The 24,475-nt window shown below is 38.2% G+C and overlaps 1 protein-coding gene across 1 annotated transcript in view; it reads right to left on the bottom strand.

The window, feature by feature from the left end:
• The window catches only part of pdzd8 (PDZ domain containing 8), a 28,818-nt gene extending 5,120 nt beyond the window's left edge, over positions 1-23,698 (bottom strand). Inside the window, exons 1-4 of the mRNA XM_079458366.1 lie at positions 22,674-23,698; positions 13,747-13,872; positions 12,393-12,495; positions 170-332 (exon numbers count right to left, since the gene is read on the bottom strand). Coding sequence (XP_079314492.1) covers positions 170-332; positions 12,393-12,495; positions 13,747-13,872; positions 22,674-23,563 — 1,282 coding nt within the window. The 5' untranslated portion in view covers positions 23,564-23,698. The remainder of the gene's footprint in view (positions 1-169; positions 333-12,392; positions 12,496-13,746; positions 13,873-22,673) is intronic.
• Between the last annotated feature and the right edge of the window lie 777 nt (positions 23,699-24,475).

The raw sequence follows: 24,475 nt of genomic DNA, 5'->3' as shown, positions 1-24,475 counted from the left end.
AATGTAACTTAATCTACTTTCATATTTTACTAAATTGATTCTTAATTCATTTAAAGTCTATGTCCAACGTTGCACGTAAAGGGTATCCAGCAGCAGTACATTTACATTTAGTCATTTAGCAGATTCTTATGCAAAGCGAATTTTTTGAAAGAAAGCTAGTGTCTCTGACCTCCAATAGCAATGAGACGGTCTCCTTTCTGTAAATCCGCCAGGGCAGCTGGAGAATTTGCGGTGACGCTCTCTATGCTCACATGCACTGTGTCACCATCACTAGCCGGAACATGTCTGAACGTCATTCCCACACTGCCAGACGGTCCTTTAATCACCTCAGTCTGCAACACACAAATAAACAAAAGGAAACAATGTAATATTTGCTCACAGATTGATCCAATACTCTTAGGATTGTAGATCGTAACGCCTTTTCTTTTTGTAGGTGTTTTTCCAGCTTACCTCACTTCAGGTCATTAAAATCAAGATAGATGGATTTGACAAGACAGTAAAGTTAAAGTAAAGCTTTTGTCATCTGGACATCTTACTAGTTCAGAAAAACTGTCAAAGACTTTTTAAAGCTTAGCTTTTGACAACAATAGCAGTTTGTAATTAGGGCGGAAAATCTACATTATGAAGTGAACAAGACAGCCTTCACTTTCTATACAAAGCTCTCTCTACCCATCACATCCTCCAATTTTCGTGGTGATAGAACAATGTTCTCTGAAACGAATGCAGGGGAGGTCTGCAATTACTGCTAATTTGACTCCAAACATGCAAAGACATAGCAGCTGCCATTTCTGGGTGCCTGCATCACAATATCCACCTGCAGCTCCTCCTGAACCCCAGTTGGGCACCATGAAGCGCCTCATGAGAACAGATACAGTAGAAATGAAAATTATGATCTGGGCACTAAAATAGCTGTTTTGCGTTGATTGTTTTTACAGTAGTTGTTGGCAAAGAAATATGGGCTGATCTTTTCATGATATTCTCCTTGTCTCCCCTTGGTTTTTCTTTCCATTTGTGTTGGGGGTGGGCAAGTAAGACAGGATGCAGATCCACACTGCCAAGATGGATGACTGTAATTTTGCCGCTGTCATTTGTTATAACCCTTGAGAAGGGCACTGATCGAGTTAAACATGGGATGAAGAAACAGACAATCTACTCAAGCTAGAAAGCAAAAAGATTGACTTGCCCAGTTTTGACCAACGACTGTGTACAGATGCAGCCTAGAAATCCCTAGAGTTCTTAGAAAGCAACCCTCAAAAACGTTTAACTGGAAAATGTAACATTATAAAACAAATATATTTCAGAACTAAAAGCTGTGTTGAAAGTCATTGTATAGTCGCAAAATAAGCACTCTTGAGACTCCTTTTCATTTCTATACAATGGCCAAGTTGATACATTAAATGGCAATTGTAAAAGGTATACAGTCAGACACAAACTACTATAATCTTAACAGAGCAATTGTATATTATGATTATTAGTAACAATCAATCTAATTATTTATTAATCACTGGTATATTTGGTTTTAACACTGTTCCCATTTAATCCAAACGATAAACTACATCATGCACATTTCCTCAACCATAGGCTATTGGCTTATTGCGTTAATACCTCAAAATGTTTGATTAGAATATTCACTTTTTAAAATTGTACAACGAAAAAAATGATTTCGCTGGTTTCTGCAACATAAATGTGTTACACACCGCATTGAGACAAATGGTACTTAACATTTGTGCCAATACTATCTGCATTCATGTCAGTAAACTGAGACACTGAAGATAAGTTTGTTCATAATAAAATGCAGAGAAACACAAATCCTAATGACTGATTTGTTATACTCTCTCTCTACGGGGATTATTATTTTAGAATATTACCAACCCCAAGGCACAACAACTTTCCACATGGATTTCTCCTCTTAAATATGTCAGAGAGAGTTTGTGAGAGAAAAACAAAAGAGAAGCTTCAGGCCTTTGTGAAACATAGTCTTGTTTTGTTTTTAAGAAAATATTATGACATTAAAAAGAGTATTTTATAAAAGTGTATTTCGCATTTACCACAATTCTAAAATAAACCAATGTTTTGGCTTAAATAAAATAAATAAGACAACCACACAAAACAAATCATGTTTGTTTGTGATCCAGAGTCTTTGATCTGATGTTGACTTTAAACAGCGATAGAATTGTGGTGCTTTCAAACATTAGTTTTAGATCAAAGTCTTTTGAAACAGACACACATTGTCTCTCAATCTCAAAACAAATTGGTACAACATATGATGCAAAACAATGACTGGAAAAGACATCGGACCTTTCTTTATTGGCAGTGCTCTATTAAAACAAGGTATGCGTAGACTATTGAAAAGCGTTAATGCATCATATCACATCAAGTCAAATTTGTCAACATTGAGGAGTATACTAGAAGATAGATGGCCTCTAATCGAAAACACATATCCAACAAAAACTAAAAGCCACCAAATTATCGACACTTCAAAACTGCATAAACAAAATCTGAACACTGAAGCTTAAAGTAAACTTAACCAAGGCCCTTGAAATAACAGTTCCAAACTAAATAATTTGGGCGAATAAATAAACAAAATATTTTATCCACAACAAAATGATACAAGTATAAGAGAGAATAAATGAAAGAGGGAAAGATGGATTTTTCTGACACAGGAACCAAGCGGCGACATTGAGCGGCAATTACAGACGATTTCTGTAGCCGAGCGGTGGCTAAGGGGTAATTACACAACCACAGAAAGACAACTCAGGAAGAACACACACACACTCAGTATGTGTTAACTGTGTTTGTGTGTGTTGAGTGCAGGTAAACGGACTGGTACGTGAGGATGCTGTTCATGTGTCAATTTGCTGTCTGTCTCACCTCATCACCAAGGTTGACACACAGAGAATCAGAGAAATCAGAGAAACAGCTTTTGCCTCAAACAAACACAGAAGCTCTGTGGGACATTTACAGGTCATACCATGATTACACACAAATGTCGGTTTTAAAACAGACGCTTGCATGCCATTACATCCATTCAACAGGACACAAAAGGAAACGAACCTAAATAAAACACTGATTTAATAAACTACTGCCGTTTTGTAATGAACGTTTGTGGGAAACCTGTACATATATCATATAGTGGTATTCAGAACACTTTAAAGCTGCAATCTGTAATTTTTATGTTTATACAAAAATCTGTTATTAAAGGGATAGTTTACCCAGAAATGTAAATGATGTCATCATTTACCTACGCCCTTTCAAACCTCTAAGACTTTCTTAATTCTGCAGGACAAAGAAGGTTTGAAGAATGTTGATAACGAACAACAGCATCCATTGTATGGTAACAAAACCAATGCAAGTGGGTACCGCTGTTTTTCGGTGACATTCTTCAAAATATCATTTGTGATCTTCAGAAGAAAAAGTCATACACGTTTGAAATCCCAGGAGGAATCATTTTCAGATCAGAATTTTCATTTTTGTGTGAACTATTCCTTTAAGGAAGTTAAAAAGGATGTAAATGGAGGCCAATGATGTCTGGTTACCAACAACAACCAAAATATCTTCATTTAAGTACTGCAAAAGAAAGACAGCCATATAATACTGGCGAAAACGGTTTCCTTTTCGTACCTCAATTCGCTTTTAATAATGATTTACAATTTGAGCTTTTTTATGTGGCAGAAGATTCAGAATGCAGAAAATTTAAGTGGAATTGATTTACAGTACTTTGATTCTAGATACATTTCATTTTTTTCTGAGGTCTTTCAGAAAAAATACAACAGTATGCTTGGTCACCCTCACGTTTCCTTCTGGACGCACACGGCCCATCAAACTGTATTGGGCACTCAAAGAGACAGATAGACGGATGAAGAACAGCTCAGATAAAACAAACATGTCACAAAACATCAGTTCAACACACTCCCATCAAAACCGATTGTATGTCTGTGAAAAAGTTAAATCAAGACTTTTGCATGGGGGTGAGGTCTTACATGTGGGTGTCAATAAATGCATACAGGTTTGTAGGTGGAATAAATAGAGCGTATGCGTGTACTGGCAGACGTGGTTATGTGCGCCTGTTGGAATGTTGACAGATGACTATTGAAGCTATCGTGCAGAATGGACGGTTGCCTTGTGTGTACACCTGTTGCTGGAGGAGTGACTGCGATCAGGCAGACCACCCACTCTTCATCGCTCTCTCTCCCTCTCTCTACTTCTATCATTCTTTGTATTCGTTCTATTCACTCAGGATTCATCTTTCTGCATCTTGTCTTCCCATAACCTTTCACAGAAGCTGGCTTATTAAAATCTTCTCTCATCCAAGGGAAACTCTCATCACCTAGGTACATTGCAATTTTAAGCCACACATTTGTGTGTTTATTTAAGGTACATTTTATGTGAAAGCTCAGGGACTTGAACATTCGTAACATTTGGCAATTGCAAAGCTACAGCACCTTTTTTTTCATTTATCAAGGCTTTCCAACTCATTTTCTACATATCTTTGTGACTCAATTTTGACTTTTAAACTACAAATTTCTAACATAAGAGTTCATGAACTGCAACTGACTTTGTGTCATTCAGGTTTAAAAAAAAAAAAAAAAAGAGGCTGGGATGTGACACAAATGATGATGCTCAACACACAATCGACAAAACTTCTGTCCTTAAGGCAAAGCAAAACCACGACTGAGTCAGCGATTATCCAGATCACACTTGTGGCTTCCAGATCAAACATACAGCAGTCCAGAGGCCGTGCCAATGCAAACACACGTGCCACAGATGGCCGTGTGATAAAAAACAGGATCAACAATGACGGAGCAGCAGGTTTATTGTGCGCTTTATGTTGAGTGAAGAAGCCGTTCAGTAAAGAGATCCATCGTCAAACAATGATCTAACAGCACAATGGAAATGTAATTCGGTTTGATGCGTTTCAATGGCTGACTCAGAGCAAACAGTACGGTCCGAGGCAGCAGCCTTGAGCAACGTCATGATCCATATAGATGCATGAAATCGACTGTCAGTAAAAGTCAGGGTTGGGCTTTTACAATTATATATGTGGCTACTTTTGAAAAGTATAGAAACAGGATCATGGCACAAATAAAAAATATACTGCTATGCTATGCCAACTAGCATCATAAGCTATTAATATATATATATAATACATGTCTGGAATGCTTTCCATAGTTTACGAAAACAGAAGTTTTACAAATTCTCTTTTCTTGGTTAGAGAGGATCAAGAGCACAATTACAAAAACACAGATGCACACAATGCCTGAGTTCAGTAACCGGATGTACTAGTGAGAGCTGTCAGAGCAATGGTCAGTAATCGAATCATCTGGCACATGTCAGAGAGATTAGTGTTAGGGTATAGGGTAGCAGTCCCCGCAAGGCAGGCAGGCACGCACGCACACAGCCCATATGAAAGCTCTAGCGATTCATTGTCTATTTCAAAGGGAGGTGGGGAAAAAGGAAATGGAGATTTGAAGGGGAGAGGCTTAGATTGATTAGGTAAAACATATGGGTGGACGATTTTGGGAGCATTTGGTGTAAATACATTATACCACGTGTATCGTTTCAGACAATGTGTAATAAGAAATCTGATCCTGGTTTCTAGAACTGGTTGAAAAGTTCTTATTTCGTCTTTTATAAAAATAAATGTTTGTATTTATTATATGCCTGTTGAGCTTAAATGACAGTAGGCACCCAAGCTGGCATGGAAATTATATTAGAGCAAAACCTGATGATTTGTGTTATTCTAGCATGATTTGACAATGTGCTAAATGGCATGTTGTGGGCTTATGTGATGAATGCAAGGAAATCAAACATTTTAAAAAACAGCTAAAGTCATTGATATGTTACATTTGATTAATTTTCATAATTACTTGATGTTGATTCATTGTATTATTTTAATAGCAATACAAAATACTACTATTTATAACTGACATGTGTAAAGGGGCCTCAACGATTTCTTATCCTCATTATTACGACAAAACCAGATTCACACATCCTCCAAAAACATTTACGCTTATTTCTTCCATCACTAATGGTGTTAAATATTAAACAAATGCTCTCCTGAGAAATTCAGTTTGATGAAAACTCCTGTCAATTTCAAACAATATATCAAATCCTGTGACAGTCAAAGGAGGAAAGAAATGAGAAATTAAGCAGGGTGCGTTGCTGTAGATTATTGCGTGTTGTATTAAATTGTCTGGTTTGAGTCACGTGTGGCATAATAACTGATGGCGTGGTGAAATATTGATAACACTGCCCTTTTCTAATACTCATCTAATTCAATCACTCAATCCTCTTTTACATTTCATCCATCCTCCATTACATCCAAATTAACCAAACACTCCGTCACATCATAGTTACACGACATCAGATGACATGGTGTGAGATTTTCCAAAACCAACTTTATGTACAGTCTCAAAGTTTTGAATCTGATACAATTTTAAGCAAAAACTAAATGGCAAAAACGTAAAGCTCTACCACACACTTACGTTTAAAGCTCTTCCACACTCTACCACACACTTACGTTCTTGCAAGAAATCCTCAATCATAAGTGCAGCAAGTTTCACTAATTGTTTTTCATTCTCTGTTCACAGACGAACGTATTCTAGGAAACACTCTCATTTGCACTTGTTTAAAGCTGAGATGAATGCAGTCGCGTCTCATCACGGACCGGTTGAATTTTCATGTCGCCTCTACGTTTTGTAATAGGAAGGTGCTTTTCAAAGAGCGCCACAAAAGGGAGGGTTGTTATGACGACGGGGACATTCAAAAAGACGAGACCCTTCTCATCTCCTCATTTGCAATCGTTCATAGGAGCATGAGCGTTCTTTAACATGCGTCCAAGCCGGCTCTGTTTTTAGCACCTTCATTGTTATTCACGCGCTCGGGATCTGTCCGCTCATCTGCGCGCACCGCCCCCAGCTTAACCCCGGCGCTCACGAGAGGTAAGGTAGAACAGACTGCACGAAAGATGGAGAGAAAAATGAAGAGTCGGTTCTATCAGCACTCAAAGGCCAACACGTGTTCTTATCGCACTGGCATTTTATTTGTCATTTTTATTCTTTTTGCGTACTTAAAAGTGGAGTTTGAAATGTTCCCGTTCCAGGCAATCGACAGGTGTCTGACGCAGTAAGAAGATTCATAGCTTTATAACTCTCCACAGTATTCAACAAGTGACATTTTACTTCAAGGGCGATCGACTCAGAATGAAGTGCAGACTATTGAAATGCCTGTTTCGATGACTTCAAACAATTGATAGTCAGTCTGTGTCCAATGTTCAGTGATAAAAACCCAGACCAGTCTAAAAGCTATATGAAAATGTCACGTGCTTCAATATTATAGCTGCGTGTACCATAGGATATATTGTTGCTGGTTTTGTATTATAAAACGTCAGGCAAAATCAAACACTGTAGGCTATATAAAGCCAGCATTGTTTCCAATTCTGTCTGATAAAGAAAAAAAATTATTTCCCTTGTTCGTCCATACCTTTTTTGTATAACTGCCAATTAGTAGAATCCATAAACAGACATCTGACAGGGCTTATACCATAAGTATCTCATGCGTTTACCACATCAAATACTGTATCGGTCAGTTTCTAGGTATATTTCTACAGTATTTTATGCGAGGCAACAATGTTAAGACCTCAGTAGCGCTGCTCCTGATCTCTGTCTATTGACAGAGCTCCTTCTCTTCAATCCATTTAGTGTTCGGCAGAGCAGAGAGCAACAATAAACTGCCTAAAAATGAGATTTAGCTGCAATATACTTCAGCCTGCATCAAATCGTACCGGCATCGAGAAAAAGCAGCTGGCCTGTCAGATACCCCAGTACAAGCAGCCATCAACTAAAAATAACTGCGGACAATACATACACAACAAAGTTTAAGTGACTCAGTCCTCCTGACCACATACACTTAGCTGGGGATCAAGAAACAATCACATAAACATGTGGTTAAATAATAGAAGGTGAAAATAAAAGTTTTTTTTCTCTTCGCTGTCTTACAAATAGATTTTTAAACGGCCTATGACGATTTATAGCCTTTGCTGAAATGATGCTGTTGTTAAACGGATGGTTCTCCCAGAAGTGAAGAGTCTATCCTGACAATCTTTGTCGTTTCTTTTTCTGTGGAACACAATGATAGACGTTGATCAGAATGTGAGAAATCGACAAAAGACCAACATTCTTTCATCTGTCTGACATTCTGACTAGCATAATACAAATTATACTGGTAATTTCGTCATGTCATTTGTAGCCTCATTTTTCAAGATCTGTTGACGCTCTGTTTGCACATGTACATGCGTCACACCGTACCAACCAATCCTGGTCCTCCTTTTGCGTTGCTGTGGGTGGAGCTATCAGGAGATATGAGATGTATTTGGTGACGGGGCCTTATAATGGAAATTTGTGTTTGTGATGTTAAAAAACATTAGGAATGAAAGTTGTAATGTAGAGGTAATAAGGCCATCAGACGCTCCATCATGCACAGGGACGCCTGTTAAATCAGTGGGATCATTGTCATCGACACACACTGCAAAATCGATTGGAAATACATACCTGCCAAACAACCCGGGAAACCATTCTAAATTTAAAGAGCCAATTTGAAACACACAAACGTTTACTCGAACTACTAAACTCAGAACGCCACACCCTAAAATTCGCAATGATGCCAATATAAATGATGGCGACTCGTAGGAGACTGTGATAAGACTAGAGTCATTATGAGAGATGTCTTTATCTGAATAAGCTCAGATGAATAGGACCTGTACTGATATCCTGAGAAAGCCGGTATACAGGGGGATATTTGTCTCAGGTTTAAATGAAATCTCACTGGGCAAATAGACACACACAAATAAGGGAGACGTGCAAGCCACACACAACAAACTGAGGGCAAAATATTAAAATAGTGTGTACCTTCATTTGTCAAATCAACATTGAACAGCATATATCGGAAATAATATATAGAAGTAATATATAGCTAATACCAATAAAAGGTACTAACAAGTGCACACTTTGATTCATAATTTAATTCCAAAAATAGTGAAGTTTGGACGGCCAAGGTTTCCGAAGGACAGTGATGATATAATATAGACTACCAATATTAAACATACAGGACAAACAAACACTCAACTGACACTAAAGACAAAGCGCACAATAATTAATATCCTAAAGACAGAACAAATAAAACTGATGAAAGTAACTAAGTTTACTCAAATGATGAGAGGCACCATGTTTTAAACAATGCCACGACCTTATAAACAACAGTGACGGAAGGAGCCAGTTACAAAGCTAGGTTCTCATAACACACACTCACACACAAAAACAGCACATATGCCCCTGCAGCGCACTGTAGTGGTTTTTTCATTGTGAGCACCTCACACAGACCGCATGGTAAAGTCTGACAACAATGTTATTCTCACAGTTATCTACCATGAACCTTAAATAACAGCAGCAGCAAAAATAAATAAATTATAATAACTAAATTAAATAGTGGAGTTAAAGCTTCTCTGTGAATGAACAGAAATAAAAAAAACCTTATGAGCACATTCGCAAACAGACAAAACCCTGGCTGACCAGATCGGGCTTTTTATAAAAGGGCATGTAAACGTTTACATAAGAGCAAATGGGCAAATCAACTAAAACACAAAATTGTACTGAATTATTTAAAAGAACCTTCAACAACACTGAATTAAGTTATTCATTACAACGTTTTAAGGCAATTGTAAATGATTACCATTCAATGATGTGTTTACGCTTCACTAGGCTTCCCGCACTCATTAAACCATGAACTTGTTACTTTCATATAGGGATGCACTATAAAGTATTGGCCATATCGGTATCGGACGAGAAAAGGTCATTTTAATGTTATCGATATCAGCCGATTATACATTTTAGGCCGATATATTATAGCCGATAAATCATTTCCTCTGGTTAAACTACAGTTAAAATACAGTACAGTACTGTCTTTCTGTCATGATCATTCACTTACTGCTATTAGCAAAACATTGTTGATGTAGGTACCATATATAGATACAATTTTTATGAAAGTGTAAATTATAGGAACAAAAGCCTACTGTTTACAGCAGATTGCTGTCTGAATGCTTTGGGTCTTGAGACCTGTTAGGTCTTGTGGTTATTGAGAACACTTTTCTGGGTCCGTCTGGAAGAAAATCTATAATTTGTTCATTAAAAAAGAGTTATACCGGAAAAGTTTAAGTATTAAAATCTTGGTACATGATTTTTAGGGAAAAAAAGAGAACTAAATGGTTACCTTTTTTTCTTCAGTCAATGTTTTCAAATAAAACACTTTTTGCCTTTTGTTTCAGTTTCAGTAAAATGTTATCATAATATTTAGATAATGTATATCGGCAAATATATCTGCTATCGGCTTGCAATGTTAAAGAATTATCGGGTATCGTTATCAGCTAAGATTTACATATCGGTGCATCCCTACTTTCAAACATTTGTTAGTGCAGGATTTTTTTTATATGTACCCACAGATTACATACTAAAAAAGCTATTTGTAGCTGATAAATTACAATTTTGTATATTTGCTCCTAAAATGGTTCAATATACATTGTACCATGCTTATCAGTGTTTAAAATTCTCTCTCTGCAAAGATATTCTTATCTCCTCATGAGAAGATACCCATTTCTCAGGCATCTATCCCAACCTGACCCCAGATCAGTGTTTGAGACAAGCATCTCTGGCTAACCACATACATTGAAGAGGGCTGGAAATGGGCATCGGTAGATGTGTGACGGCTGGGCGATGCAGGTCGATGGAGAGAACGACTGGAACAGCAGGAGATAAGAACAAATGAAAAGACCACAGCGGCTCAGTATCACTTCGTTATTACTGATAACAGTGCTAGACTTCTGCTCCAGAGGCACAGACCATGAAAACATGCTAAGGCTTGAACCACCAAGCGTGCATACAAATCCTTTCTGTGTATACCACACGTGCAAAGCATGCTTCTCGCACTTACAAAAAAGTACCATGGTATTTCCATATTGCGATGAGGGTACGATGATGTTCCATCGTTATATCATGGCATTTGGAAGTGTAATCCAGATTTTAAAAACACATTTCAAGAACGAATCAAAACACATCCAATGAATGTCAAGGGAAACTGGTATCTGACATAGTATATGGTATTACCATCTGATACCATCTTTGTACCATGGTACCTGTTTGCAAACCAATGTTGCACAGTGCTAGAATGTAAAAATGTACAATATGAGATTTGCCCAGGGAGAGATCCGATAGAGCAAGGAAGAAAGACAATAACAAGAGAGAGAGGGAGAAAGCGAATGACCTTTTCCAGATGATATCAGTACTAATCCTGTATTTGAATCCCTGCAGAGGTCCTTGTATCTGAGAGTCTGGGAGAAGCTGATAAATGTAAGGAACATACACACGGTGGCCAATGTGCATCCTCATGCACAATTTCATCCTTCAGATAGACATGCCTGCATGTGTGAACATTCATATGGACAATAACGCAAACACGTGCTCAAGCATGCACGCACGCATACTTTGCAACTTGATTCAACCCAACACTGTGTGACTGGTTAATGCCATATATGTGATTTCTTCAAACCATAAAGCACATAAACACATGCGGTGTTACTGTAGTGCTGACACATGCCTGTTGCAATGATCAGATCACACAAACATTGTGTCTCAAAAAACTGAGTCTATAGTCACAGATACGAGAAGAAAAGTTTCTTTAGCCTTTGGTATTTCGTCCGACTTTGCAAAACCTGTGATGGTCAATCAGGTTGTGAGATAAATAGAAAACGGTGATGCATAAACCTTTGGTGAGAAAAAATGTGAAGCTATACTCCATTCATCCTCTGTCTGTTGCTGGAGAGTCGAGGAAAGGAAAAGAGAGGAGAGGAGGAGATACTAAATAGAATGACTAAAAGCGAGCAATTAAAGTTGACATTCTCTAGCAACTTGACATTGACTGTTTTTCCAAGTTGTTGCTCTCTTGTAGGCAGAAAAAAAGCTTAATTAATGCTTAATTTGAAGGTTTATAGGATGTCTTTCCTCAGACGACATTTTCAAAAGGAAGAAATAGATTATAGATTTTTTTTAACCCAAAGCAATTTGTGAAGTTGTTTGATGGACAAGCAAGAAAACAAGAAGTGAGACAAAAAACTCTACACACAGATTTTCTTGCGTAAAGCTAAAAAGTAAAATGATAAATTACTTGCATTATTATTACCAATGCCAAAACAAAAACAACCTTGCATATTACGGTGTCATTCGTTTCTATAGAGCTCTCACTCTACCCTATGTGTGTGCTCACTAATTTATTAATGTGTACCATAAAAGCGTGTAGATGTGCATGAAACTCAGAAGTACACATGCAGCTGGACGTGTAGAATGTACCTCTTTGATGGAGCTCCGGGTTTTTTCTCTCCACTCGCTGGCACTAAGCTCTATGGTGCAGTGAACGTATGCTTCCCTTTCGTATGACCCCAGGATAAATAGCCTACACAGGGAAAAACATTTTGTACATGTTGAGCAAAATGTGTTCATAAATGTACAAGTGGTAATGTAACACCCGAAGATGAAATTAATTGCCTTTTAAGGAATAGTTCACTCCAAAATAATCCTGTTATCATTTATTCACCCCATGTAGTAAACCTGAATGTGATCTGTATTTTTCTGTTGTACACAAAAGAAGATATTTTTAGAAATCTATGCAATGTAAGTCGATGGGGGGGATTTGTTTGTTGGGTTACCGATGTTCTTCAAAATATCTTCTGGTTCTGCAGAAGAAAGTAAGTCATACAGGATCGGAATGACATGAGAGTGAGTAAATAAAGAAAGAATTTTCATTGTTGGGTGAAATGTCCCCTTTAAACCTGATGAAGATCCAATTGGTTCAAACAAACCTACTGCTGCCCTCTGCTGGTTACCACAGCCAATAGCTAATAGATATGCAGCCAGGTTTCAAGCATTCCACATACAGCATTAAAATTAAAAACTTGAAAAAAAATATGGTATGGTATGAATAAGTTTCAAAATATACAAAGAAAAAAACATAAGATAAAAACAGCTCAAGCATGACTAGATCACACTTTTTGGTGTGTTGATGAAAAACCTGACTCCACCCCAAAAAATTAAACAACATTCATACATCATTTCTAAATCTAAACACTTATTTATAGTCCAATGTGGCCCTCTAGTGGTGGAGGCACTCGAACACCACTAACATACAGTGAACAAACACTCCAGAAATTACTAAATTTTACAATCAACTTAGTGCCATATGTAAATATTTGGTGTTCCGATTATAATTTGTATTATTATTATTAAGAGTTGAGTCGGGTTTGTAATGTGCAGAGTCTGTGCATTATTAATTACAAGCCGTTTATAAACACTATTCAACTCTTTTCCTAATCAGAGGAAAACACAAAAGACATACAACACTTGGAGCTTTTGTTGTAGAAATAATGTGTGCGCAGCTTGCAACCAGACCATTTAAAATTTCATTGGCTCAGAAGGGTGTGTATGTCTGTCTCAAAAGCATTAGAAAAATGAAAACTACAGACATTAGTCATTACTATACTAATAAAATGTACCACATTTACAATGAAATGTGTTTGTGTGTGCGAGTAAGCATAAAAGAATGTTTCACCTATAATATTCAGCATGTTTTCAGCACCTTTTTAATATACCCAAACAATTTTGCTGGTCTAAACTACAATAAAACATTCTGGGTTTCAGAGTTGCCTACCTGCTACATTCAACAAGTGTGACACGCAGATGTCCCTCCACCAACAGGGTGTCTCTGATGGACATATCAAAGTCACATGACGACATCGGAGGTGGCTGCACTTGGAAGGGAAAAAAGGGCTTGTACCTGTCAATCAAAAACAGACAGTCATCAGACAGCTAGCAAACAACACTTACAAACAGTAATCTTACCTACTCTTCTATAAAAATACATACGTTTAGTTCTTTATATAAAGATACAGTTTGCTATTTTACCTAATAGGATGCATTTAAAAACACAGTTTGAAAATAATTTAAAAGCTCCAAAAATGAAAAATTACACAAAAATGTATGCTGTATTATTATAGATAAAGGGACCGAGCAACTATTTCCAATGTGTTCTACTAGAGCATTTACTGTATGATATATTATGTATTAAAGCGTTCATCAAGTTACAAAATGTCACTTAAATAAAGGGAGGGAAACTGCAGTTACAGACAAAGAGTTTGAATATTAAGAAAATGGATAGCACACGGTCATTTTGGGCCTGAGGTGCTTTTGCCCAGCCCGTACTGGAAAAACATGCATTTCAGCTCTCTGTGTATGGTAGTCAACCCATAAAACAGCGTGTGTAAAGAGCAGAACAACAGGTTTAGTTAAATATTACAATGGCTTTTAGCTGCCTTTACATTATGCAAACGATTCGACAAGAACTAACTCATGCCAAACTAAATAATGCTATGATATAGATAGAAATCTTATGCTCTAGCTTGAGGTCTCACGGATTCTACTGCCCCCTTCAGCATTGTTCGAATCACTGAGGGAATTAGATCATATGCGTCAGTGAATCAACTGGGATCTACAGTAAATGCGGAAATAAAAACTCAACTGAAGATTGATAAAAACCAATACACCCACAGTGACCCAGGTTCGATTCTCATCACAAGCGGTCCGTTGTTGATCCTGCTCCCCTGTGTTTCCCCAGCACTTTCCAGTCACCTCTCGACTATCCTATCACAATAAAGGCAAACAGCCCATAAATAAAAGTTTAAAAAAAAGTTTATTTATATCACAATGTTGAAAAATTTCTTTACACCTAAATTTAGTTTAGGATCCGTCCTAATCTGGGCTTTGGAAAGTGACACACCATGATTTTATTTTTGTGCATGACTGTCTAAAACTGAAACTGTTATGTTGCAGAAGTAAACATCTCACATTGTGTAAGCATTATTTCCACAATAAAAGCAGTTTCACAATAAAATAAACTTCTCAGAAAACCCATCATGTGTTCCATAGCTGGCAGGAACAGGACTGAATACTGGGACTTTAAAAGCAGGGCGATCAGTGGGATGCAGCACTGATAGTTTATCAGCATTCCTCTGAATGGACGATACTATTTCAAGAGTCCTAACTGCTAACAATAACCCAAGAAATGTGTGTCTCTAAACCAGGAAGTGCTATTCTGTCTTTAGACTTCAGCATTGCCCTTGCAAAAACACGCCCAGAAATTGCTTCATGCATGGTGCATTTCTGAAAGTGTAGAAAGACCATTATCACCATTCAAACTCCCAAAAAGAAACAATTTGCCTTCAAAATAGAGGACACCATTTAAAAAAAACCATCTCTTTTGTTAAGTTTTATGCAGGACCTAGAAAAATAGAAAATAATAGAGGTTTAATAGAGGTAATCCTGTTGTTATTGTCCCCAATCATGGAGGTTAAACTTTAAAGTTAATGTGAACAGAAAGTCCCGATAGACTTCACCTTTATAATGTTTCAGAGTGACATACAATATCGACAGAGAAAAATAGACAGCAAATTGATAGTATCAAGAAAATTTGACGTTTCTACATTTTGATTTCATGGGGACTTTTAAATCACACACAGGAACACGAAAAAAATGTCAATTTCATTAACCTCTAATGCAAACAGTAATCAGCCATTGACAGGCTAAATCCAGAGATTAAGCCACGATTAAGTGGAGTCACATGGATATAATGCTTTGTGAATATAATGTCCAGAACAAACGCCCCGAACACACAAACCTCAAAGATCTGATCGATATTACCATTGATACCTCTAAAACAAAAAAAGCAACACAGACAGACCGAGGAAGTAGTTTTGTGTTACTCAGTTTCTTTAAATTCACTCATTTTCTATACCTATCATATCGCCATCTGCACAGCAGGTTATTGAGAGACTGTAGCAAATATAAAATATAGAGACTGTACTCAGTGTAGCTTGGCCCAGCATGTTTACATCACCTTCAGACAGAGCCAGACAGAGGAAATGGCAACATTGGATAAACACCTCAGCAGGACAAGGAGAAAATACACTGAGACTGCAGAAGACTACCTTTAGAGATACCGTTTAAAGCGGCCCTAACTCGGACAATTCATGTTGTCTGATGTTAATGCTTAGTACTTAAAGAATACTTAAAGAATAGTATCGCACCCTTCAAATATCTGTAGAGTCCTTAGTTTGATCACATTTCTAAAAGACAGATACCGCTGTACGATTAATTCAGAAAACATATCACGCGTGTGGGGGCGTAACTAAAGCACGTGCGCACACATTGCCAAGAAAACAGTGTATCGAAACACAGAAATACTACGTAATACATCCAATTTGTTTATTGACAAGTTGACTATGTTAAGCAGACAGAAGACAGCACATTTAACACTGTAAATAAGTCACAAAGCATGACACACCGTTGCACCACCCTTTAAGTTTTTTTCCTTACCTAAACTTAGAGTCAATCGTTTTTTTCAACGTTCTTTTCTTACAGCATCAGCATTATACAGTCTTTCCCCTGATGGCTTCAAATATAAAGAATTTGGGATTGTAACACAAACAGGAGCGTGAGATACACAATTTGACAATGTGAAACTCTGAGAACAGACGCTGTCAAAACTCTCACAGTAACCCTTTCTTTATCTCTTTCTCCCTCCAGTCTCCATCTTCCAGCTGCTTAATTGCAGGACATGACTGCATTTTGTTCCAGAGCAAACACAGGGCACAGAGCACAGCCCTATCACTTACCACCAACACCATTACAGAAACACATCCAGCCTACAGCATTAAAAATACAACACCCAACTCACGGATACGCTCACACACACCAACATCAGGAATAAGGTGATAAGGAATAGCCAATTATATTGTGTACCAAGTAAATGACTTAGGCCAAAAGAGGTTCATTTAGGTAATATATATAAGTTAATTATTTATTTTATCATATGGCTGCATTTACCGGTTTTCTATCCTTCTATTGACTATGTCGTGACACTACTCAAAGTTTGTGTATGGTTCCTAATGCTGTTATCTGGCTCACCACGGCACACGGTTATTCATGTTCAGTATATTTAAATCTGGGGCATATAGATTGCTCACGAGACAGGTGAGAACCGTCAGTGTTTGGAACCGCTAACAATTTTTGTAAGGAAAAGCCTGGGTATATTTTCCACTCAGTCACTCTGAGGCTCTATTGCTCTAGAAATATCTTCTGATGCTTAAAGGGATAGTTTAATCTGCCATCACATATTCACCCGCATGTCGTACAAAAAATGTTTTGTGTTGAAATGTTTTGTGTACATACAAGGATAGTCAGTAGGGTCCAATGTTGTTTGGTTACCAACATTCGCCAAAAAACTTATTTTATGTTCGGCAGAAGAAAGAAAGTCATACAGGTTTGGAATGACATGACGATGAGTAAATAATGAATGTTAACTTTGGTTAAACTATCCCTTAAGCTGTCATCAATGTGTCATCTTTACAAATCCGTTGTTTGCCCGTTTACTTTTCCCCATATAATGCATAAGATTTACTCCTAGGGGATGGTGTCTGCTTAGTGAAGTGAAATGAACACTTAACCAGTATGTGGTCTACCTCTTGGCTCTTTGAAGTACTTTAAAGAGTTTACGACAAAAGTGCTAGAATACTTAGGGTAAGCAGCTGAGTGTAAAAAGGCAGCAAATGACTATTGACTGGGAAAGACTTGTTCTGTCAATCACCATCTATCTTACTCTGCACTCCTGAGGTGAGATAGCAATGTAAAAACAAGAAACGTTTCCTTTTTAAGGCCATTAAGAATACTGTACAATATTCACATTAGCTAATAACTTCTTATTTCTGATCATCCCACTCGTCTGTAAAGTCAGATGTGACAAGAAATGTCATGGTTTGCAAAGAGACTAACCACAAGCCCAAATGCATACATTTATGCACACATAACACAAGCTACACTCAGCTCTTACTCATCATATTGTTATTAAATGCTGTTTTAATGATTATATGACTACTAAAAGCTACTGAAATATTAAAAACTGAACCCAAAATCATATTTATTTAACAAAAAAATTGTCACATCTTCCATTATGACATCATCACAAGACCATCTGGCCGCCAAAAGGAGACTGAACGTGTACAAAAATGATCACGTGCTTACCTAGTTATGCATGCTTGGCTTTTTTATTATTTATTAAAATATATTTTTTTATTTCAAATTCATTCTGAGTTTACCAAAAGTTACACTTATGTTGTTCTACTTCTTTAAACTGTTCCTGCTAATTTTGAAGAATTTGGAAAAGTGTGACAATTTTTTTTAAAGCATATAGGTTTTGAAAAACATGAGTAAATGACAGAATTTTTATTTTTAGGCAAACCACTCCTTTATAGTAGTGAAACATTATTTCTTGTAGGCTCCACAGAAGTGTGCTGTAAGTTAGTTGACACTTTCAGATAAATGCAGCTGATAGTTCTTGATTCCTCCTGTACCAGACATTTAAAAAAGTCAAACTCTATCATTGTCACACGGGTGGGACGGATGTATTGAACCCAGCATCTTTTTCTACTGAGAGTGTGTTTCTCTAATCCCTCTGAGGAACTCGACCATTAAATCAGCACAGTCAGGGAAATTTGTCCTGAGCCACACACACACTGTCCTGCTCAAGGGCAATGTAATGATAGGGTGCTATCAGTATTTTACAAATGATCCCCAACTGGGATTGAAGTGCCTTAAAACCTGCTGGAGGCTGGAGCCACTCTATCTTCTACAGCACAAAGCTGTCACTAAACACCTATCAATAACCACTGTACATGAAGAGACACCAGACGTGACATCAACTGGGGTAACTGGAGACCAGTTTGTCTATTTTACAAGACAGATATCACAAAAATGCTTTCTTACATGCACAAACAGACAGTTATAAACTACACCGTACCATATATTAAACAACCAAGAACACCATTCATAATTGATTTGTGATAATTTCCTTCGCCAATGATGATGGAGAGAGACAAACCTACACATGTACATCTCTAATTATAACACAAACACAAAACACAAAAGAAGATATTAAGAGGACCACTTATAACCAAACAACATTGAACTCTAAGCACAGTCTAAAACGGTTACAGTTATGTTTTCACGTGAGCTGGTTCCACACGGCACGATAACTGTTCTCGGCTCTGAATTTCCGACACGGTTGTCTACGCGTTTATGTTTACATTCTTAAAGATCTCTGTTATCAGCCCTGCGGTGGAAAATGAAACCATTTACATACCGGCTGGCATGGATCGGCACAGAGTGGAACAATTAAGCAAAGAGAACGATTTGGCGCGATGGTGGTAAAGCGCTCATAGACCCCATTGACTTCCATCTTATTGACACAAAACCACCAAGACGTTCCACAGAAGAAAGACTCATACAGTTTTGAAGGTAAATAAATGATGACAGAACTTTTTGGGGGGTGAAGTATCTCTTTAAGTAAAGAAATGCAAACTAAACTCTCCAGTTATGGCTATCTGTGACATGGAGCCCATCCAAGACTGCACCACCATCACACTGTGTAGGGGTTTTATAGATTCCCACACAGAGCTACAGGTATCCCATGAACTGAATTCCATTATTCGGAGCAGGATATTTTACCTAACTACAAACTGTAAAGCATTTCACTGTACTTGACTGCATATGACACAATGAGACCTACAATAAAGAGACATCACAATGCTGCTGTAGACTTAAATGGAGCTATAACTTTGTTTAAAGTTAATACCTCCTGTTGACCTGTCTTTAAGACTGTTAAGGTTCTACATTTGGACAAAGGAGCAGGATCAGCATAATAGGATCACAGCACGGTGTCTGCTCAGGAAATGATCACATTTTGCTGTTGAAAAGCCTTTGCAAATATGAGTCTATTATTTACTGTAATGGAAAAGAAATGTGTTTGGGTGAACTATTCCTTCCCAATCATAATTTTCCCTAAACAGTCATAAATCATTAAAAACTATTATTCAAGCATATAAACAATGTATTAATTCCAGACCACATCCATTTATTAAAAGCAACGAAGTAACACTTTGTAAATCCACGTTTATTGACACAGTCTCTTGTCCTGTTCTGAACACCTCCTCCATCTGTAACACAACCATCCCACACATCCATCTTGGGGGATATAACTGCTCCGTTGTTTGCAAATTCAACAAAGTTCCCTTTCAAACAGTTTACAAGAGAATGCTGTCACCTTATCTTTACCTCCCTCATGAGAAATCAAACAGTAAGTACTTTGAATTTCAAGCCCTAAAGCAAACACCATTAAACTCGAAGGAAAACCACGACTAGCACATCTATTTGTTTGCTGATACAAAAAGTAAAAGTAGGCTACAAGTTGGGTAGATATAATTTCAAGTGAGGTTTCAAGCTTTCTCAGACTTTAAGTGCTTACAGACTTATGTCACATGATGTGGGTAAGGGTTCACCACAAAAAGTAAAGAAACAAGTGTCTTTTTGTATTAGTTTTGATCCTGCAGTCAGATTTGGGCATTCTGGATGTGAACGCCCTGGTTTACACTCAATTCTTTGCTCAACCACTAAATGAAGACCTGTATCCAGCCATAATCAAAAAAGAGAACATCTGTCAATTCAAACTCTTCTCTTGTCATTTCAAATTGACTTCATTGATTTTCTTTCTTCCGCATCACACAAAAGAAGATACTTTAAAGAAAGTTGGTAACCAAACAGTGCCGGCACCCATTCACTTCTATTGATTGGACACAAAACCAATGCAAGTGATTGGGTGACAGTTAACAGCAGTCTTCAAAGCATCGTCTTTTGTGTAAATGATGACAGAATTTTCATTTTTGGCTGAACTATCACTTTAATTTCTGCAGCATGGGTCCTAATGGTGTACAACAGAGGGAACAGCACATTGCTGAATCAGGAAGAAAGTGAATGTTATTAAAAGACAGCTTTAGGCCCAATCCAGTTAGGCAGGTGCCAAGGTGTCCACAACAAAACGGCACCTCATCCTGAGAAACACAGAACGTGCGCATGCCTTCGCCACACCACTTGGACTCCGCCATCGGGCGGTTCTTCTTCTTTCAAATTTTTCACCACTTTACAATCCCCTTTCTACCCCTCTACCGCTTGCAACTGCAATCCGGTGTGTGGTGAGCTGCTTTTGGCAAAATAATTCAGTGTCACATTTTAGGCTGTAATCCACGAAAATGATGACTACAGCTGACAGCAGCATCTTGGAAGTTTGTGATAAACATTGTCCAATCTCTGTAGGATCAGTGAAGTAATATAATGACGTATGACAGTGTTGTAGTGGTGTCCTATTTCTTAGGGTAATGTATTTAGCCATTCCCCTTGCCCTCTGTTTCAAGGGGCAAGGGGTAGGTGAAGGGTAAAAAAAGAATTGGACCTTAAAAAGGGTCTCTATTAAAGGTCTATAGTATAATCACTAATCACCTTCTTCCACTGAGACACTTTAATCAATAGCTGAGTGTGATGCAACAGAAAGTGCACTGATTTAATTTACAACTCGCAATTCCAGCTGCATGGGGTCAAAGTTCATGAGCACTGATGAAGATTACAGAGTGAATTCATCTGGCCGTTTTTCTCTTTCACAGACACTATAATTACCTAAATAAATAAAATCACTACTGCTCAGTGTGGAGTGTGGCTTTGCTAAACGTTGTGTTTGACTTGACTATAAGCGTTCTGATTGTACATAGTCACAGTATGTCAACAACACACCAGAAAGACGAGCGATTTGACAAATGATGGGCAAAAAACACAAGAATGTGGCATCATTTTGTGCACCATGTCTATTTTGATTCTTATCAAATGACTTCTTGAAAAAATACCTACTCATTACAGCTGAAAATTCAAAAACGCTAGGAAGATGTTCAGTGGCTCCCATTAGACCCAGAGATTTGCCAAGTTTTGCTGAGTAATAGAGAGCAGTAAGATGTAGGTGGATGGATCTGGCAACTAATCATTCAAAGGCTCGGCTGAACATCTTAGTCACTGAAATTATACATTTCTCAGCTAACAGTTAGAGGAAGCAACTCCAACCTGGTGACTATTTTCAACAGTCAATAATATGAGCACAGTAAAAGGGAATCGTGAGCAAAAGGGGGAAGGTGGACATTTTAGGTTACAGATGGGAAAAGGCACCAAAGAAACACACTTAAAGGAACAGTTCACCCAAAAATTACAATTCGGTCATTTTACGCCCCCTCAAGTTGTTTCTAACCTGTATAATTTTCTGTTCTGTTGAACACAAAAGAAGAAATTTGAAAGAAAGTGGGAAACCACACAGCGCCGGGGCACCATTGACTACCATAGTAGATTTCCTGTAGTACTTTGCTACTACTATAGTAGATCACAAACATTGTTCGAAATCTTGTTTGTACGTGTTTGGCAGAATAGCAACATTTGTGCAGGTTTGAAACAACTTGAGGGTGATAAAATGGGTGATAAAATGACAGATTTCTCCTTTTTGGGTGAACTATCCTTAATAATATCAGTAATCGCAGCAATATCTTCTTTAAAACTATTTTTTTTTGCCATTCAGAGAGACTAAAATGACAGAAAACAAGGAAAAGCATAAGATATTTCAAAAGCAATGCAGATCACCCAAAAAAGACTTTGCGCTTTTACCTTATTTTGTAATTCGGTAAGGTGTGCTTCCTCTTGATAACTCTCTTTAGTTGGTTTACTATGATAGAGGTGAGCTGGGGCAGAGGACGACCCTCAAACTGAGACTTCACCTCGAAGTCTATGAGCGGGTCCTCCAGGAAAGAGAAGGACCAGTGCGTGAAAGGCATGCGGGTGAACTGTAGCTTCAACCTGCCCGCCACCCGGGTCATTTTGACAAACAGATAAGCGGATTTACCAAACACCAAATCAACATCAATGGCCAAATGGAAGCCGCCGTTGTATTCCAAGTCAACCTCGAAATTCAGCTCTTCTGGCATGTTGTCTTCGTTGACAGCCACGGGTTTCATGAGTTTGGCCGTTTTGAAGACGGGCACAGAATTACCCAGTGATATATCCCGCAAGCTGAGCCCCTCGAGCAGACGCCCGGCTGTCTTGGTTTGGAGGAGCTCTTCAAACTCCACCTTGATCTTTTTGGTGATCCAGTGTCTGACCACCGGAGTGTCACGCAGCTCCCGAAATAAAAACAGAAATATGGCATTGAGAAAATCGCACGTCTCCGCTTTGGAGGTATGCAGGGAGTCGCTTTGACAAGGCGGTGGCGAGGGCGGCTGTTGTTTAGGGCTGCTGCCGCCGGAGACGGTGGTGTCTTGCTGTCTGGGAGAAGCTGCCTCTGGTTGTTTAGAGGCGGATGATGTGATGTCTTGTTGCTGAAGCGTTGATTCGGATTGTTGGTTGCTAAAGTAATCCTTAAGTGCGGGATCAGGAACTGCTTTGACATACTGCACAGTCCTAGCGATAGGCTTGGGGCTCCTCCGGTACAATAGTAAAAGCTGCAAAAGCACGGTCACGATGGCCCCGGAAAAGGCTGAAATTAATATTAGATAAATCATCTTTGTCCCCGGATCCCCGCTGCAGTGTGCGGGTTAAAGTGTACTCATGATCCGCTGTCAGTCCGATCAAACAAAAGCGAGTTCCACCTGGCCGCTCACAAAGCTGCCATATCATCTGCTTCTTTCCTGGGCTTCGGAAACTGCTTTGATTGGTTGGACGTAAAGCCGCGTCAAAGCGATGGAGTCGTGCGTCATGACGACATCTGCCGGCCAGCTACCGTATGGCTGTGAAGTTGAACTCCGCACCCAAGGTAACGAGGCCGCTGAACCTTTAAGATGAATGGCTGTAAACAGAGTGCCAGGCCCAGGTGTTCGAACAGAGCCTCGCGCCTGAATTGAAGAATCATCAATAATCGTTTTAGTGGGTTTTTCTTTTTTTCTTTCTCAGCCAACAGAATACAATTTCTGATGCGTCTTCCTCTATATATAATTTCATAACACATGAAAATTGTGTTCAATGGACCCCAAATGGTTGATGGTCAAAATTACAGTTTCAGTGCAGCTTCAAGGGGCTTTAAACAATACCAAACTATGAACTTATCTAGTGTAACGATCAGGCATTTTTAAAATATAATAAAAATGTATATGCTTTATAAAGAGAAATGCTCGCCTTGCTCTGTTCTGCGATGGAGTTCATGACTTCACAAAATAGCCTACGTAATTACGTTGAAAAGGTAAAAATAGAAAATCTGTGATAATTTACTCACCTTCAAGTTTTCCAAATCTGTATAAATGTCTTTGTTCGGACGAACACAGGGAAATATGTTGGAAGAATGCTTATATGTTATAAGCATTCTTCCAAATATCGTTCCCTGTGTTCATCCGAACAAATACATTTATGCAGATTTGGAACAACTCGAAGGGGAATAAATGATGACCGAATTTTCATTCAAGTATCCCTTTAAAGCATGT

The sequence above is a fragment of the Barbatula barbatula genome (genome assembly GCF_947034865.1).
Source record: "Barbatula barbatula genome assembly, chromosome: 6".
Taxonomy (NCBI): Eukaryota; Metazoa; Chordata; class Actinopteri; order Cypriniformes; family Nemacheilidae; genus Barbatula; species Barbatula barbatula.
The sequence above is the reverse complement of the archived record's forward strand: the minus strand, read 5'-3'. Positions and strand labels throughout refer to the sequence as shown.